Raw genomic sequence first — 18888 nt, 5'->3', positions numbered from 1 at the left:
CAGGTAATCGAGCGCCGAGAGAGCTAGCTGCTGTTGGAGCGCCGGGTGTGCCTGCCGTTGCGGTTCAGCTGTACTGGTTGTGGGTGCTGAGTGGATTCGCTATTATGGGCTTGGGCACCAGCGCCGAGGAGCCCACCGGCGGCACCGAGGGTTTCCACCTATTCGAGGTGAGTCTCCCCCCTTCCGCCGGCTTGGGTGACTTTGGCTGGGCGCCCGCAGAGACGCATCCGGACGTCTGGTCTCTGGCCTGCTGGCGACTACTGCGGGGCCTCGGCCTTAACGTTGTCGCCCCGGTGTCTGGCAGTGTCCTCTGCCCAGTGGGAACCTCCTAGGAGAGGCGGCCTCGCGGAACTCTTGGCTCCCGCCAGTCTACAGCCGCGGTAGGGCCCTGCGCCCACCCCAAGTGCCAGTCCTGCGGGAACCGGGAGCGTTTCCTGGTTGGGCCGCTGGGAATGGCACTCTTCCCGGTGGAGAATGCACCAGTTCTAGTCGGACGCTCTCGTGCGCTTAGCACAATTTATGCTCGCCCACAGTGTGCCGCGCTCCGTGCAGGGCCTGGGGAGAGCCGGCAATCCCCGCCTGGGGTCTTACAGTCCCGGGGGTCGAGCTAGCCAAGTGGACACCAGCTTCTGGGGAGCCGGTCGGCAAGCACGCCGCCGTCGTGGGTCCGAAGGGCTTCAAAGGGGAAAGTGAAGAGTGGGGAAGCCAGGGGAGTGCAGCGGAAGCTTCGGGGAGAGCATTTGCACTGGGGAGAGCAGAGTGAAACACTCCAGAGAGGGCCTGTGAGGTAGGGGCAGGGGATGGTGTTTAGGTGCCGCTGCTGTGAGGTCTGGACGAACAGGCTTCTGGAAAGTGGAGACGGAGTGGGATTTCTAGATCTGGCCGGGCTGCGAAGGTGAGATGAGGAGCCTGCAGCCAGATGGAGATCTACGGTGGAGATTTGTGACGGCGCCGGGATTGGGGGGCGGGGAGGAGGGAGGCGTTGTAGTGTAGGAGAAAGTGGCAGGAGGGTCTCTGACCTCTAAGTACAACAGAGCACCCCCCTCTTCTCTTGCGAAAAGCAAATGGATGCAGAGATGTGTGTAGGTAGGCAAGTTCGTTCGTTTGCCCAGCTGTTGATGGTCTCTGTGTTGAAGGGAGGGTCTGTTACCAGCTACCACGTGGGAGGGTTAAAGAAGGGATTTTCTAACACAAAAGCCAGGCTAGTTATGAGGACCCAGAATTGACAGGCTTTGTGCTTGGTGATGGGCTTTTTTTATGATGAGGCATTGGTAAGAAAGTGTGGAATGCATCCAGCCCCAAGTGCCTTCCAACAGGTTTGATGGGAGGCAAAAGAATCCAGGATATTAGCAAAATGGGAGAGTGAAATAATAATGGCAGTGAAGACAGGAGGGGCCTGATGGAGAGGGACAGATTGGAGATAGGTCAAGCAATCAGAGGTCATCATTCACAAAAACAGATATTTTTGATTCTGGTGGGCAGAGTTCTAGGCATCAGAGATAAAGTAGTGAACAGAACAGACATTGTCCTTATTCTCATGGAGCTTACATTTGGATGCTGGTAGGGAGAGAAGGGAGACTGTAAAGAAATATATGGTAGGTGGTAATAACTGTCAGCAGGAAAAATAAAGCAGAGTAAGGGGATAAAGAGTGATGAATGAGGGAGTCTAAGTCAGGAAGATTGCTTGATGCCAGGAGTTCAAGGCTACAGTGATTGCACCACTGCACTCCAGTCCAGGCAACAGAGCAAGACCCGTCCCTGAAAAAAAAAGAGGGGTGGGAAAGAATGGGTGTTGAATGGGCGGTGTTTGGGTTAGAGTGGTCAGGAGTGGCCTCAGCTCAAGTACCATTTGAACAGATGCTTCAGAAGGAAGTAAAGAGTGGACAGTACAGATATTTAGGGAAATAGTATTTTAGGTAGAAAGACCAGCAAGTGCAGAGACTCTGAGGTGCGTGTGCTTGTGTCTGAGGAAATGGCTTAATTGGTGACGCTGCTAGAAGGGAGTCTTAATTCTGGGGGCAATTCATTCCTAATTCTGGGGGTGATGTGGTGGGTGTGAGGAGGTGATTAGCAGAGGGTGAGGCTGTACTGCCTGGAACTTTGCATATTGATTGTCATGAACATTTACGATTTTATCCTGAGATGTGTAGCCATTGGAAGTTTTTAACTGTAGGAGTGAAATTCCCTGCTTACATTAAAAAAAAATTTAATAACTGTGTTGCATTCTATAAATATTTGCCTTCCTATTGTGTGCTCTGCACGTTGGAGAAGTCCCCCCTCTGCAAGCTTAGAGTATTGGAGGATTCTCCAGAAAATAGCTGTTACTGAGCAGTGGTTAGAGGGAGGGCTCTTGGTTGGATTTCCTGGGTTCAGGTTACTGAACTGTTGAGTACTTGTTCTCAACTGTAAATTGGGGTTAGAAAAGGTTAAATGATGGACAAAGCCAGGGAGGTTGTGCCCTCCCCTGGCACCCAATCAACCCTTAGTAAATGTAAGCTACTATCACTCTATTAGGTTCCCTGATGGGGAAAATAGAGTGGAAGTTTTATGAAAGGCAGCACCCTTTGTGGGGCTATGGAGTTTGGTGTGAAAATTGTCCCCAAGTGAGAGCTGTGTGGAGAGTGGTAGTTTTGTAGGAGTGGGGTGCAGTGGCAGCACAGATTATTTCAGCTATGGATCCATGGTAAGCACAAGCACAAAGCCCTTGTGAGGGAAGGGGAGTGTAGCCTGGCTAAGGACAAGGCCACAAGAAAGAGTGGGCAGACTAGATGGGCTAGGGGTGGGCCAGGCCTGGGAAGGGGGCCTCTGGACCTTAAGGGTGGAGAGTAGCTGAGACACAGTGTGGTGGAGGGAAGCAGGTGGGTAGTGGATTTACAGGTAGGGAGGGTCTCACTGTATTGGCTGGGCTAGAGTACAAAGGCATGATCCTAGCTTGCTGCAACCTCAAACTCCTGGGCTCAAGCAATCCTCCTGCCTCAGCCTCCCAAGTAGCTGGGATTATAGGCAGGTGCCACCGTGACTGGCTAATTTTTTAATAGAGATAAGTTCTCACTATGTTGCCCAGGCTTGTCTTATGGTTTTCAGAAGACCCCTGAAGGGATAGAGGGCAGGGCCAACCTTCTGGGCCAGGCCAGCTAAGGTAGGAGTTGGTTGTTGGGGTCATTCCCACTGGAAGCCATGCAGCTTCTGGAGGTGGCAAGCAGTGGCTTAATTGGTGACACTGCCAGAAGGGAGTCCTAATTCTGGGGGCAAATTGGCCCTGATCCAAAGGTTCAGTGGTTCTCAGCGGTTTCCTTCAGTTGGGGAATTAAAAGCTGGAGGGGCTGGTGGGTAGAGAACCTGAGAACACATAAATGCTGTACCTTCTTGGTTGGGGTCTGGCTGATGCCTGACCAATGGGTCAAGTCCCCATAGCCAAAGCCCTGAGGGTGTGAGCCCACTTTCAGGAGACAAAGGCCATATTATTGCAGTGAGGCTCTGTAAAATGGGGCCTTTGAGATGGCTTTCTGTCATCGCCTACAAGGCTTAATTGTTGTGCTTTGAGAGATTGCAGTGAGCTGGGGAGTTCAGGGAGTGGCAGGGAGCATCTTGGGCCTGAGCATGCCTCCTAGAGAAGGTGTTTCTTTTGGGCAGGGAGGTGAGACTGTGAGGCGTAGATGAGCTTTAGGGAAGCTCCTCAGGCCATAGCCAGGGTACTGGGATTAACACTGCTTACCCATAGGGCTCCCTACTTTAGGCCCATTCCATCCCCAGAGTCAGCTCTCCTGTACCAGCATGCCTCAGAGGGTCTCCTTGTCTGCTACACTGAGCCTGGGTCTGCTACCCTAGGGTCTGAGACCCCCTGTAATCTGGTTACAGACTGCTTTTCCCACTCCTTTCTGGGCACAGATCTGGTTGCATTCCTCCTGGGTCTGCCTGCTTCCACTGCACGTCAGGGCCCTCCCTTCTTGTCCAGTCTAATCCTTTCTGGTAAACCCTTTTGGCTTGCAAGCCAGCCCCAGCCCCAGCCTATGGGGCAGCATCCCCATAGGCCTGTATTAGCCTGTGTCCCTGTTGCCTCTTGGTAGTAGGCTATGAGGCATCTCTAGAAGCTTCTGTGTATCACAATCAGGAAAGAACCATTTTCCTGAAAAGAGTACATGTATTTGTGACCGGGAAGGTAGGAAGAGAGGATGGGTGGAAAGACCCTTGACAATTCCCAGAATAGTTTGTGCCAGGCATTTGTCCTCACTGGGACACTGAGATTGGTGATGGTTTCTGAAATTGATCGTGGGGGGCTTTTTGGACAGCCATGGGATTGGTGTGTGACTCTGGCCTCTGCTGTGGGACAGGTACAGGAGAACTCCCCAGCCCAGAAGGCAGGCCTGGAGCCCTACTTTGACTTCATCCTCACCATTGGGCACTCAAGACTGGTGAGGCTCTCTACCTTGTCTCTGCTTTGCTTGTGTGTGTGGGTCTTCGTCCAGCTGTCCACAGAGGCCCCAGTCTGTTCTTGCCTTCCTTTTCTTCTAGGGGGAACCTAGCCTGTCTCCCCTTCTTATGGGGCTATCCTCAGGGCCTCATTGGGGCGCCTCCCAAAGCTCAGTTCCTAGGGACAGATGGACTTGTGGAGGTGGCCACAAGGCATAAGAGGCTTGCCTCCTAGGGCATGAATGAGGGCTCTGGCTAAGGGGAAGCTCAGAGGGGCAGCAGTTGGAGTGCTCTGGATGCAGGAGGCTTTTTGCTTGCTTTGTCATGTCTTCTGGCAGGCTGGGGGGGGAGGTTTGGGAGTGGTGGGAGGCGAGGTCTCAGTGATTACAGGCCCTCCTGGGGCTGCCGGCTACCAAGGCCATTGCCCTGTCTCAGGCCCAGACTTGTCCAAGGGTCCCAGCCCTGGCATGAGCGGGGGGTGGCCTCGGAATCAGCCTCATTGCCTCTGCAGAACAAGGAAAATGACACCCTGAGGGCACTGCTGAAGGCCAACGTGGAGAAGCCTGTGAAGCTGGAGGTATTCAGTATGAAGACCATGAGGGTGCGTGAGGTGGAGGTGGTGCCCAGCAACATGTGGGGCGGCCAGGGCCTGCTGGGTGCCAGTGTGCGCTTCTGCAGCTTCAGCAGAGCCAACGAGTACGTGTGGCACGTGCTGGTGAGTGTGGGGCCATGTGGGGTCAGCAGGGCTGTTGGGGGGAGGGTATGCAGGAGAGGAGTGGGATCAGATGGCCAGAGGCCAACACCCGGCAAATTTACTAGAGGACTCTCTGAGGGCACAGTCTGGTCCATCTCAGAGTGGGCAGTTCATTACTACCTAAATAGGGTACCCTGTTTCTTGTTAGCCATGTGACTTTGGGCACTGTCTTACCTTCTATACCTAGGTTACTGAATTTAAAAGGTAGGAATGCTAGCTGCTGTAATGGTGGTGGTGCTGCCAGCATGCTGTTGCTGGTGTTAGTCCCTCTCTCTCCCTCTCCCCTTCCCTTTGTCTCCCTCTTTCTCTGTAGACACATACACAGACACACACACCTACGTATCAGACTGTGGTCCCATGAGATTATAATACTGTATTTTTACTGTATCTTCTCTGTGTTAATATAGATACTTGTCATTGTGTTAGAATTGCCTACAATGTCCACTACAGTAATATGCTGTACAGGTCTGTACACAGCCTAGGAGCCATAGTTTTCACATAGCCCAGGCAGATAGTAGGCTGTACCATCAAAGTTTATGTAAGGACACTCTATGATGTTTACACAATGATGAAATCATCTAAAGACACATTTCTCAGAATGTATTCCCTGTTGTTAAGCAATATGACTGTATATACAGTGGTTTTTCTGGTATAGTGTTATATGATGAATCAATATCTTAACCTCAGTGACTAAGCTGTCATAGATGTTAGAATCTGTTTACAGACACGTGCACACGTGACATCTATACCCATCAGTGGTGTCTGTGTTCTCAAATGCTCAGTCCTGGGGCTTAATGGAAGGGGACGGTGCCTGAGCTAGAAGTTGGAAATTTGGTTTCTAGGGTTTTTTATTGCTCACTGACTTTTGTGGGAGATTAGCCACATTTCTAAATCTTTGTAGCCAGCCTCAATTTGCCCATGAATAAGATGGGATACAAGATTCCTTTGCATTTCCCAGGAAGACTGGGGGAATGGGAGTGGTAGAGCTTTCTGAGACAGAAAGCAGTCCTTGGTTATATCCAGTTTGCTCCCTGTCCTCACCTCTGACCCACTGGGTAGTTCAGCCACATGCCTACAGCAGGAACAGCAGTGCAGTTGGGCATTTACTGTGGCCAAGGTGTGGTTTTCTTTCTTTGAATGTATTTCTTTAATATTCTCAGCAACCCTGTGAGTAGGTAACTGTGTACCCTATTCTTAAGTGTGGGGAAACTGAGGCTGAGAAAGTTTCAGTAAATTGTTCAGTCATACCCTAGCATCAGTGGAACCAGTGATGGAGAGCCGCTGCTGAGCCATGCTACTGTGCTGCCCCCTGCTGGTCAGGCTGTAGATTGGAGGAAGGAATCTGGGCTTGGGGACGAGAATAGTGTCCTTCCTACTCAGTACCTGGAGAGGTGGCTTCCCCTGAGCCCCCCAACCCCCTGCCCCTCCACCCCACGCCCACCCAGCAAGGAGGCCGATAGTTTTCAATTCTTTTTCCAGGATGTGCAAGCATCATCACCTGCTGCTCTTGCCGGCCTGCGGTCCTACACAGACTATGTGATTGGCTCAGACCAGATCCTCCAGGAGGTGAGGAACCCATGGCTTGGCCCTCCCCAGCTCCCCTAGATGGGATGCAGAGAGATGGATGCTGGCCATGAGAAGTGTCTTTTTGTTGAAATTTTAAGTCTGGTCCTGGGAGCAGGCCTCAAGTGCAGTGTGTTTCTTATAGTCTGAAGACTTCTTTACGCTCATCGAATCCCATGAGGGGAAGCCCTTGAAGCTGATGGTTTATAACTCTGAGACTGACTCTTGTCGGGAGGTGACTGTAACTCCCAACGCAGCCTGGGGTGGAGATGGCAGGTACTTCCTGGGGCTGGAGGGTTGCAGGACTAGGTGGACGAGGCCTGACTAGTGGGCATATACCACGCGCTCCCTTGGGATACTGAGGCTGACCGCTGGTCCAGATGTATCCTTTCTAGCCCACTTATTATAGTTGGCAGGGGTGGTAAAGGGAGGAAGGACTATGGGGTAAGCCCCTGGATTGAATATTTCTGGCCTTTGGCAGTCTGGGGTGTGGCATCGGCTACGGGTATCTACACCGGATCCCAACTCAGCCCCCCAACCACAAGAAGCCACCTACTGCCCTGCCACCTGATGCCCTGCCAGCTGGTGCTCCACCTGACCCTCTGCTAGTTGGTACCCTGCCACCTGATGCCCCACTACCTGGTGCCCTGCCACCTGATGCCCCACTGCCTGGTTCCCCCCTATCTGGTACCTTATCACCTGATGCCCCACTGCCTGGTACCCCACCACCTGATGCCCTACTACCTGATTTCCTGCCACCTGGTGCCCTGCCACCTGATGCCCTGCTCCCTGGTGCCCCACTACCTGCTGCCCTATTACCTGGTGCCCTGCTGCCTGGCACCCCACTGCATGGTGCCTTACCACCTGGACCCTCCCCACTGGACTCTCCAGCCCCAGAGATGGGTTCCAGGCAGAGTGAATATATGGAGGTATGTGGGGAGCATCTGCCAGCCAGGGGAGGAGGGGAGTTTCCTGTGGGTAGAGGGACTTGCCAGCTGGGAAGGAAGAAGACTCTGGAATTTGCCCTTGGGGAGCCATCAGCAACCTCCACCAGGGATGTCTGGGAGGCCCTTATGCTCTTAGAGGCATTTCTGCTTCTGGGTCCCAGTTGGACCAGATGGCTCTGCCTGGGAGAGTGAAGCTCACTTTTGGCTCTCCTATCCTACCCCTTGAATATAGTGGTAAGGGTGGAGATGAGGCACTAGTTGTCTTCTTCATTTCATGAGTGGGTAACTGAGGCTAAGATGGGCTTGTATGCCTAAGGGAGTCTGTGGTGAAGCTGGGCCTCTAGAGTCCTTGTTGGATGGTTATTTGGCCAAGTCTGCAAGGAAGTACTGGCCTTGCCTTCATAGCTGATGAGCCAGTCCTGAGAGCACCTTTGGGTACTAGGCTGATGCATGGGATTTGTGCTGGGGGCATATGAGAATCTCTCCAGGTATGCCTGAATTCCAGGAAGGCTCTCTCTTCTGTGGGTCACTGATGGGGGCGCAGGCAGCAAAGGGAATGTGTTGGGGCTGGATGGGCACCTGGGGCTTCTCAGCACATGGGGAGAGTGCTCTCTCTGCGTCCACACTGCAGGGGAATCCCAGGCAGGCTCCCCTGCCTAACTTTACATTGCCTAGAGAGGAAGGGTATGGCTGTTCCCTTCCTTTAAGCAGAGGTGCTCACAGGGCAAGGGTGGGCTCATGGTAAGGTTGGACTACAAACTCCTTTACCTCAAAGTCCTGTCCTGACTGCTTCCTCCCCGTTTCTTCCTCTTTCCTGGCTCCCCAGGCCCTATTGCAGGCCCCTGGTTCCCCCATGGAGGACTCACTTCCTGAACCTGGGAGTCCCAGCCATGGTGCTCCAGACCTTGTGGGACTTCCACGTATGGAGACTCCTCTTCACCCTCCACCTCCAGTGCAGCGAGTCATGGACCCAGGTACTGGGTAGCCCCTGGAGAGGAGTGGACCTGGGCTCACAGCTGAACTTTGGCAGCAGTGCCAGAACTTTACCTGGGGCTTGCTGATCCCTTATATCACACGTATTCCAAGATAGTTGTAGATCATTCAATCCAGTGCAGGGACAGAATCCGTAATCCAGAGAAAAGAAATGGCCTACTTCAGGTCACACAGCAAATTGGAGACGGGCCAACTGCCACTGTGCTACTCCCTTGACACTAAGCCCAGATCCCTTTCTTTCCTCAGAATAGGCATTGGGGACCTCTGGGGTTGGGTGAGAGGCACCAGGGCTCTCACCAGGGCTGAGAAGAGGAAAGTCTTATAGGCTGGGCCAAATGCCCCTGGAACAGGACAGGGTGAACCCAGGGTATTGGCTTTCCAGTGGTCAGGGTTTTGTGCTGGCAAAAAACTGTGCCTCCTCTCATAGGCTTCCTGGACGTGTCAGGTATTTCACTCTTGGACAGCAGCAATGCCAATGTGTGGTCCAGCCTGCCCTCTTCCACAGTGTTGACTTCCACAGCTGTCTCAGCCTCAGGGCCAGAGGATGTCTGCTCTAGCAACAGTTCTCATGAGCGGGGTGGTGAGTGGCTAGTACCTCCTGAAGTTCTCTGGGAAGGACCCCAGGTTGTTGGGAAGGCTGCCATGAATTCCTCAGGTGGGTTGGACATTGATCATCCAGTTGAACACAGCTACATCAAAGCATCTCCTGATGCCCTGATCTCTCATCCCCTATCAAGGCCTAGGATTGCTGTGGGAGGGGGTGTCAGTAGGGTTACTGGCCCTAGCACCATGGCCCTGTGTTCTGCAGGCCTCCTTAGCCATACTTTGTGTTTCAGGTGAGGCCACATGGTCTGGGTCAGAGTTTGAGGTCTCCTTCCTAGACAGCCCAGGTGCCCAAGTCCAGCGGGACCACCTGCCACAACTGACTCTTCCTGACAGTCTCACCTCTGCAGCCTCACCAGAAGATGGGCTATCTGCTGAGCTTCTAGAAGCTCAGGCTGAGGAGGAGCCAGCAAGCACAGAGAACTCAGATTTTGGGGTAGAGGCTAAGGGGCTGGCCATCCAGCCAGGCCCAGATCTCTAGCCCAGAATAATACTCTGGGCTGTAACAGGGTCCCTAATGACATTTCACGCAGCCCAGATGTGGGCAGGTAGCCCAGCCCTGTGGATTCAGCTTCCTAAGCTGCAGCTCCAGGTGTGATGTGCAGGAACTTCTGCTGGCTGAGGGCTTTTGTGTCTGCTCAGACACTACTGGTTTCCATGAGATGGCCTCCCAGAATTTATCCTGCTTGATGGTCCTGGCTTTGGGGATTTCTAACAAGTCTTTCTGGGGTGGTAGAGGGCTAGGAACAGTGTCCCCGATTAAATACGTTTTGCAGGAGCTAGGGTAGAAGAGGATGGATTCCCTGTACAGGTGAGGTATGAAGCTTCAGTGTATAGTCAGAGGTGGCCATGGACCTTGGGGGAGGGCCTCTTTTGGCCATGCCCCCTCAGGTCCAGTGTTTGCTCCTGCTCTGGTCACTGGGGCTGCCCAAAGAGGTAGCAGAGTCATGTCATAATCCAGCATGTAGATGGGGTAGGGAAGGAAGGGCTGGTATTGCCTATTGGCCTGATTGCTTTAATAGGGCTTGCCGTGATCATTCCTGCACAGCTCAGCTAGCCCTGTCTGTACTGGAAAGGACCCCCAAACTCTGATCACTGATTCCTCTGTCATGTGCCAGCGTCCCTATACTTCCACAGTTGGCTCAGGTTAGCTAACATGCCAGTCAAGGTTGCTTACCCCTCCTGGAAGGAGGGTATTGGAAGTTTTAGGCCTTTTAGCAGAGACTCACTTGTGTCAGACCACCATGTTTCTTCTTCCTCAGAGCCTATACTCTACAGCAGGCATCCTCAAACTGCGGCCCATGGGCCACATGAAGCGGTGTGAATTGTATTTGTTCCCGTTTTGTTTTTTACTTCAAAATAAGATATGTGCAGTGTGCATAGGAATCTGTTCATATTTTTTTTTTTTTTTTAACTACAGTCCGGCCCTCCAACGGTCTGAAGGACTGTGAATTGGCCCCCTGTTTAAAAAGTTTGAGGACGCCTGCTCTACAGACTTAGTATTTCCAGTGGCAATACCTGTTGGCCCCCAAACTTAAACAACTATGTCTTTTAAATATATAAGGCATCCAGCTAGCCCCAGTAGTGAATACAAGCGGCAAATTTAAGTTTACCATCTTAAGCAAACTCTCAAAGCCAACTAGGTCTCTTTACACAGGAGGAATTGGGGCATAGACAAGAGTAAGTAAGAGTCCTTCTGTTCTTCCCTATAGTATAAGAGGAAGCTATTCTCTCCACCCCTAGGTACCTTTGGGGTGGGGCCTCTGCTCTGCTTAGTTCCTGCAGAAGAGGAGTGCTCCATCTAGACATGGCCCCTTATTAACTGCAGTCTGATGCTGCTTTGACTGGATCCTCAACTGTCCCATACTCCTTGCTAATTACTGTGAGAGTTACCATTGGTCTTGTCTTCTAGCTTGTGCCCACTTGAGAGTTTCACTTATCCAGCATGATTTGTAATGTCTGTGTACATACAGGGAACTCACAGCTCTGTCAGGTCTGTAGGACAAGGGCTATCTGTTGGGGGGGTGGGGGTGGGGCGGGGAAGGACCTCAAATCAGCAAATACTAAGTTTTAAGCACTATGACTACATTAAACGAGCCCTTGTCAATTCTACTGGTGCAGCTGATAAGCTTGTAGAACAGTAAGCCATTGTGTCCTGGACCGTCTGGGAGCGCAGTGTCAAGTCTGCAGGAATGCAGGAAGTAGAGCGGGAATCTACTCCTCAGCACTGTTCCAGGGCCAGCTTCGGTTAACTCCGCAGCCTGGCAGTCTAACCCAAAGTTGCTCTCACCCGAAGGTTCTGGCTCTTTCCTCCCTTTTACTTTCCTCTCCTTCACAAATTGGGGGATAAAATGGGTATCAATCCTAATTTCCAGGGTGAACATGAAACCAGAGGTTTCCTTCTCCGTAATCTACAATAAAGGAAGATGACAAGTGGAAAAAATGTATACCACACTTGGAAATATTTTAACTAAAGCCTTTATTCTATACAACTGAAATACAGATTTTTACCCTTTTGGCATTGCAGACTGTCAAATTTTCTGGAACTTGTATTACTGGAGGGGAAATGACTACAGTCATGCTGGGGGTCAGATCTATGACAGGGAGGGAATGCAACCACCCAAGGCTCAGCACACAGGGCAAAAATAACCCAGCAAAATCTGTTTCTTTAGCTCAAAGGCCCCTGTGCAAACACAACTGAGGGCTGGTAAATGAGTTTTTTTTTTTTTCTTATTAATTCACAACTATTGCTAAAAAATGTGCACCAAAAGTGCACTGTTTTATCCAACAGATAGAAAGGACTTTTTTAAAAAAGAAGCTGGTTGCTCTCTGAGGAAGGGAGAATAACCATTTCAGCTCATTGGAAATATGGCCACGTCTTTGCTCATTTCTTCAAAGTGCAGGAGACAGTGGCCTGTTCACTTTCCAAAGGAAGCTGGCCAGCAGTGAGGGAACCCTGTCTCTGCAGTTGTGCGGATCAGAATATCTCAAATAGTAAGGTATGGACCTGGGCCCAACAGCTGCCTCCAGCTGAACCTGTGAAGATGTAAAAGAAAAAACCTTCCCCCCTACTCCCCAGTCCCTGCTATTGTGGGGACAGGCCACACACAAGCTGGGGAGGCAAATGGACTGGAATAAACTGCCCTCTGAAGGCACTTGTGCTTCTGGCTTCTTACAGGAGGCTTGTGTATGTAGTTTTATGGGAGTGGACCATTAGCCTACTCTGAATACAAATGACCTTGGGGAAATCCTAAGTATTTTCTGCCAAAAGTTGAAGTGTTTATCCCCAATAAATTATATGCTGTACAAGATCCAAATGATTCTATGAAAGCTTTAGATTGTTAGAAAGAACAGTGAAAAGAAGATCAGGATACAGGTACAACAAAAATCTGCATATAAAACTTCGGAAAAATAAACATGTACTTCCAGGTTATGAATATCAAATTAACTGTGATATCCCTTTACTCAGATACTGTAGGTTTTAAGTAACATTTGAGTGAAATTAAAATTTCATCATGATCTTAAGTTTGAATGATGTCATACTGCTCACTAGAGCAAGAACCTATGGTCTCAGTTGGCTGTGTTTGTAAATGAAACTGGACACAGTGGAGGAAGGGGTGAAAGAGCTGCACCACCCTTGGGCTGCTGCACAGCCAGGGCATTATGGGGGTGACGTGCAGCATTGCTAGGCACAGGCTGCACGAACTCTGCCCCAGCAGTCCAAATGTTGTGATTCCAGCACCTGGAATTTCAACAGATCTTCCTACAAGAACATATCTGAGATGCAATATTAAAAACAAGCCCAACATTAATCATTTATTATGAAATGGGCTAGTTCTCAAATTGTGCAACAGTAAATTCCCATTAAAAATAACTATCTTAAATGGTGAAAACAATTTGATTTTTTTAATGACAAACTTGGAAAAAGCCTTCATAGCTACTGCGTGAATGGAATGTACTCTCTTAAAAAAGCTAGAGAGCCTGTGGGTTTGAGGTTGAAACACGGTGACAGATGTGCCCTGACCAATGTGTCACTAACAAGTGCTAACAAAGACAAGGTCCTTTGAAACAACAGGAGGGAGCAAAGTCTGTACTGGCCTGTTGTCAGTTCTCTGTACATCCTGCAAGACAGTGTCTGCTTGGGGCTCTTCTGCTCTTGCGTTTTGCTCCTTTGGGGACAGCTTAATCTACACATGGAGACTGGTTTCTATATTACATCTCAATTAGTCACTTCAATTGAAAGATAATCTCGGTCCATACCAAGTCGACTTTTAGGAGTCTTGCTCCCATTAGGGCTCAGTGGGCTTCCTAGGACTACTCTTGGGACCATAGAGGAAGAGAGTAAATGAATACCCAGGAGCATCAGCCCATCCTTCACGTGGACTTCTGACGGTAATGGAGGGTAAGGTCACCACCACTCTTCCATATGAAGTGTTTCACTGTTCGAAGGTCCATATTTGGATCCAAAACCTGAGTAGCCAAAAATAAATTAAAAATTTCAGTCTCTAATATCTAAAACCTTTACTGTTAACTCAGGGGCTCTCATCAAGTGATCCCGCTTGTTAGCTCCTCCCCTGTGCCTGGTAATCTCTGGCTATCCCAGCTTCTGTGAGAGCAGGCCGAACATTAGGCTCAGTGAGATGTGGATCTTCTGTGACTATGTCAGAAAACTCAAGCTCTCTTTCAACTATTCCTTTCAAGACATGTCTTGAGCACAAAAATAGCTCTGCCAGGGGCAGTGCCTATGGCTCAACGGAATAGAGCGCTGGCCCCATATGCCAGATGTGGCAGGTTCATACCCAGCCTTGCCCCCACCCCACCCCCAAAAAAAACTGCAAAAAAAAAAAAAAAAATTGCTCTGCCATTTCTGTACCTACCTCCACTCCAATTCTTAAGCTAACACAGCACATGCTGCTCTGCAAATCAGGAAGACTGTGCATCTTTTTCTTATCAGTACATCCACATTTGTCTATTTAAACCTATCCTTTTCCTGAAAACCTCCCTCAAGGTAAACAGCAACTTTAGGGTGGCCTGAAAAGCTACCTGGAGGAGGGCCTTACAGGTGGGAGACTCAGGACACCTTAAAGTCTCTCTAAAAGTAGAAGGCCTCTCAAAGGCAACAGATTTGGGAACGATATTCATGCCCTATTGTCGCCTTTTTTCTGAGCAACAGTACTGGAAAAAATGGGGATGTGGTCTTCAAGTCTGCTTGCCTGGTCCTGGCACAAAAGTTCAATTTTCTCCTCTGCCAGTACAGCAATATCCTCTTCTTTTTCCTGTTCTGGTTTTTCATTATTAGAAGAGCTAGTGGTTTGAGACTCATTATCTAAGTTGATAATCTTCTCATAAACATGTTCCATAACTTTCCGGACTTGAAGCATGTCACTAGCAGACAGTCTATCCCTGTAAAAAACAATAATATATTGTGACATCAGGAAAATCATTAAATACTGCTACCATATTACTTTTCTTTGGTGTTAACATTTTATGAAGATAGAACATATCACAGAAACAAACCAATAAATGTTATTATTGCCTTCTACAGGTAGGGAACCTGTGGCCTCGTAGGTCCTGAAGTGCGGCCTTTTGAATGAATCCACATTTTATAGAACAAATCCTTTTATTAAAAGGGTGCAGGCTCGGTGCCTGTGGCTCAAGCGGCTAAGGTGCCAGCCATATACACTTGAGCTGGTGGGTTCAAATCCAGCCCGGGCCCACCAAACAACGATGGCTGCAACCAAAAAATAGCCGGGCATTATGGCGGGCACCTGTATTCCCAGCTACTTGGGAGGCGGAGGCAGGAGAATCGCTTGAGCCCAAGTGTTGGAGGTTGCTGTGAGCTGCAATGTCACTGTACTCTACCCAGGGTGACAGCTTGAAGCTCTGTCTCAAAAAAAAAGGGGGGGGTGCAACAGAGACGAAGCTTTTTTTGCCTCTGGTGCTTAAAAAAGAAAAGAATAACTTTGAAATCAGAAGGCCATAGGTTCCCCACCCCTACACAGCAGCAGGGTGGCTTAATCCATTTTAAGAATTGACAAAAGATGTTCTATAAGACAGAGCTTATGTGCTACTTAATGAGATTAATTCATTTTTTTTTTTGAGATAGAGTCTCATTATGTCGCCCTCAGTAGAATGCCATCCATGACATCATAGCTCACAGCAACCTCAAACCCTTGGGCTTAAGTGATTCTCTTGCCTTAGCCTCCTCAGTAGCCAGGACTACAGGTGCCCGCCACAACACCCAGCTATTTTTTGGTTGCAGTTGTCACTGTTGTTTAGCAGGCCCGGGTCAGGCTCAACCTGCCAGCCTTGGTGTATGTGGCCAGTGCCCTACTCACTGAGCTATGGGTGCCGAGCCTTAATTCGTATTCTTAAAACTTACATATATATAAAGAATAGCAGCCTTGGATTTTACTCCCTTGAATACTTTCACTTTGGTGTTAACATTTTATGAAGATAGAACATATCACAGAAACAAACCAATAAATGTTATTATTGCCTTCTACAGGTAGGGAACCTGTGGCCTGAGCAAGGGCAAACTAAATAATCCTGGACAGGAAGGCAGCCTCCATTGCTTACCAGGATCTGAACCTCCTGGTGCTCAATTTTCCCTGGGCTCTCCTTACCACTGCTATGCCTTCAATTAGCACCTGTGGGCAGATAGTGCCCCCATTGTACACCTCACCTCTCAACCTTATGCTGTAGACCACAATCCTAACAGTTGGCTAGATATCTATAACTGAATGTCCTACAAGTACCTCATGCTCTGCATGTCCCAAATTAGACTCATCAATTCCTTCACCTTCTAACTTACTTCTGCATCTCTGATGAAAGTCAGTAATTATTAAACCAAGAAGCATAAACTCTGAAAGCCATCCTGAATTTTAGTCATTAAATTTAGTTGAAGCGCTATTTAGTATTCACTTTAAAATAATCCAGTGTGTGTTTGTGTAGAGGGAGGTGAGCGGGTGAGTAGGTAGAGATATAGATGAAGCAAAGTTTAGCAAGGTGTTGATAATTATAGAAGCTTTTTGATGGGCCAGTGGGAGCTCAGTATTCTATTTTCTTCCGGTATAAATTTAGAAATCTCTGTAACAAAAAAGTTTTAAAATTTCTTGTTGATTTTACTTGCTAAGATACACATACTGTTGACAGTTCAGCATCCCATTCCTGGACTACTAAAATTCTTTTTTTGGGTCTCTCCTGCCTTGCCTAAAGCACATTTCATATTTGCTTAAAATTTCTGGTGTTTTGTCATTGCATGCTCCCTAGCAGGGGTGTCCAACCTTTTGGTTTCTCTGGACCATATTGGAAGCAGAAGAGTTGTCTTTGGCTACACATTAAATACACAAATATTAATGAAAGCTGATGAGCAAAAACAAAAAAGAAAAGGTCCATGCATAATTTTGGTTATATCCGCCACTATAGATAAATAAATTCTCACATAATAATCCTAATTATGCAGCAACCCAGAGAGTCTTTTAAAATCATTGAGCAGGTCCCAAGTTTGTGATCATTAATATAGAAAATGTACATAAAATGAAAAAGTAATAAAATGTTTTAAAAAATATTTATTATAGGGCGGCGCCTGTGGCTCAAGGAGTAGGGCACCGGTCCCATATGCCGGAGGTGGCGGGTTCAAACCCAGCCCCGGCAAAAAAAGAAAAAGAAAAAAAAAATATTTATTATAGAAGTAACAGAAAAGTGGGCAACAAAAGTAGTGGGATATTGACATTGTATTTGAGAGTTAATGCATCAATATCTAGTTCAATGGAAGTAGCTGCAATTTTCAATGAGTTCTTAAGGTGCTCGTCAGATATTTTACTTCTAATTTTACTCTTAATATGCTTCATTCTTGAAGATAGTAGCTTGCAAATATAAAGTGCTTCCAAAAAGTGATGACATGAATAAGGCATGATTGTGAAGTGAAGGAGATTTATTTCTGGGAAGATGGGACCTATAAAAGTCCACTAAAGAGACATGATCAAATTTTTCTTTAAGTTGAATGTTAGATTATAGCTGTATGCATTCAGTTTGAAAGCTGGCAGGTAACATATTTATGTTGACTGAAAATGGAGTCACAAATGCACCAAAATATTATTTTCCTGGAAATCTTGAGATCTTATTTTCAAATTCTTATATCAAATAGAAAAGTAAGGCTACATATTTTCTGCTGTTCACAGAACTATATTTAGCCAGTATGTTGAAATGCATAAAACTGTTTGCCTTAATTTGAGCTTGCTATAACTTCAGTTTCATTTGGAATGCTGTTATGGTTTGAAATATTGTATTGATCAGTTGGTTTTCACCTTGAAGATACGTTTAACTCATTTAAATGAACAGTTAAATCCACTAAAAAATGCTAATTCTGTAAGCCAGTTTTCATTGCCAAGTTCTGGCACAAATTTGGTTTCTGATACCATAAACGACTTGATAACATGCTGCAAATCATAAAATCTTTTCAACATTTGGCCTCAACCTAGCCAGCTTACTTCGAAAGTAAATAATAGTCAGCATCAATACTTTTAAGGAATTCCTATAATTGGCGATCATTCAATCCCTTGGCCCTTATGAAATTCATAGTCTTGATGACAATTTGCATGATGTTATTCATTTTTAAAGCTTTTGTGCATAAATTTTTTTTTCTTTTTTTTTTTTTTAAGAGACAAAGTCTCACTTTATCATCCTTGGTAGAGTGCTGTGACATCACAGCTCACAGCAACCTCCAACTCCTGGGCTTAGGCGATTCTCTTGCCTCAGCTTCCCGAGTAGCTGGGACTACAGGCACCTGCCACAGGCCTGGCTATTTTTTTGTTGCAGTTTGGCCGGGGCGGGGTTTGAACCCACCACTCTCAGTATATGGGGCCGGTGCCCTACCTACTGAGCCACAGGCACCACCCCATAAATTTTCTTGATGCACGTTATGACAAATGTGAGTTTTAGAGGCAGTTGCACCATCTTCTATTAACTTTACAAGTCTCCTTCTTTCATCCACTATCACTGGGGCACCGTCAGTAACTATACTAAATATGTTGACAATAGACAAAGGAAATCACTTTAACGTATTTTTACTGCTTCACATAAATCTAATGATTTAAGTTGTGTTTTTTAATGACACTAAAAAAGTCATTTCTTCAGTGAAATTATATTTGTCATGTATATGTCTAATAAACGGCAAGTTGAGCCCTATTTGTAGCATCACTACTGTCATCCATCACCAAAGCATAAAATTTAAAATTAGCAGCTTTGCTTTTCAAATTTCTTTTGATAGATGTTTTAATTTCTTCAATTCATCTGGCTACAGTCTGGTGAGACAAACTGATTTTTGAAACATTTCCCCTTTTTTTAGGGCAAATTATATCTGCTATGCTTTCCATACACTGCTTAATAAATTCACCATCAGCAAATAGTTTTGATTTTTTTTTTTGCTATTAAATATGCTACCACATAATTAGCTTTTACAATGGAATCTAACTTAAAAAATTTTTTTTGTTGAGAAGATAGATTCTTTTTCAGTTCCACTATTTTGTCCTATGACACAATCCTTCATACACATCGAATTTGGCAGCATGTTTTTGCATATAATGTCTTTTCAAATTAGTCTTTGAAAATGTGTGC

General features: G+C 47.5%; 2 protein-coding genes across 3 annotated transcripts in view; one reads left to right on the top strand and one right to left on the bottom strand.

Annotated features, from left to right (window-relative positions):
* The first annotated feature begins 7 nt into the window (after window positions 1-7).
* GORASP1 (golgi reassembly stacking protein 1) lies at window positions 8-12076 on the top strand. The gene is made up of 9 exons (XM_053600443.1): window positions 8-167; window positions 4332-4412; window positions 4922-5125; window positions 6644-6730; window positions 6873-7003; window positions 7209-7656; window positions 8501-8648; window positions 9095-9247; window positions 9504-12076. Exons 1-9 carry the CDS (start codon window positions 105-107, stop codon window positions 9749-9751), a joined length of 1563 nt encoding a protein of 520 aa, XP_053456418.1. The 5' UTR covers window positions 8-104; the 3' UTR covers window positions 9752-12076.
* The window catches only part of WDR48 (WD repeat domain 48), a 57220-nt gene continuing 50064 nt past the window's right edge, over window positions 11733-18888 (bottom strand). For both annotated transcript variants that reach the window (XM_053600438.1, XM_053600437.1), the window contains exons 18-19: window positions 14484-14673; window positions 11733-13740 (exon numbers count right to left, since the gene is read on the bottom strand). In XM_053600438.1, the coding sequence (XP_053456413.1) occupies window positions 13645-13740; window positions 14484-14673 (286 nt within the window). In that variant the 3' untranslated portion in view covers window positions 11733-13644. The remainder of the gene's footprint in view (window positions 13741-14483; window positions 14674-18888) is intronic.

Source organism: Nycticebus coucang, chromosome 8 (assembly GCF_027406575.1).
Source record: "Nycticebus coucang isolate mNycCou1 chromosome 8, mNycCou1.pri, whole genome shotgun sequence".
NCBI classification, from domain to species: Eukaryota; Metazoa; Chordata; class Mammalia; order Primates; family Lorisidae; genus Nycticebus; species Nycticebus coucang.
The sequence above is the reverse complement of the archived record's forward strand: the minus strand, read 5'-3'. Positions and strand labels throughout refer to the sequence as shown.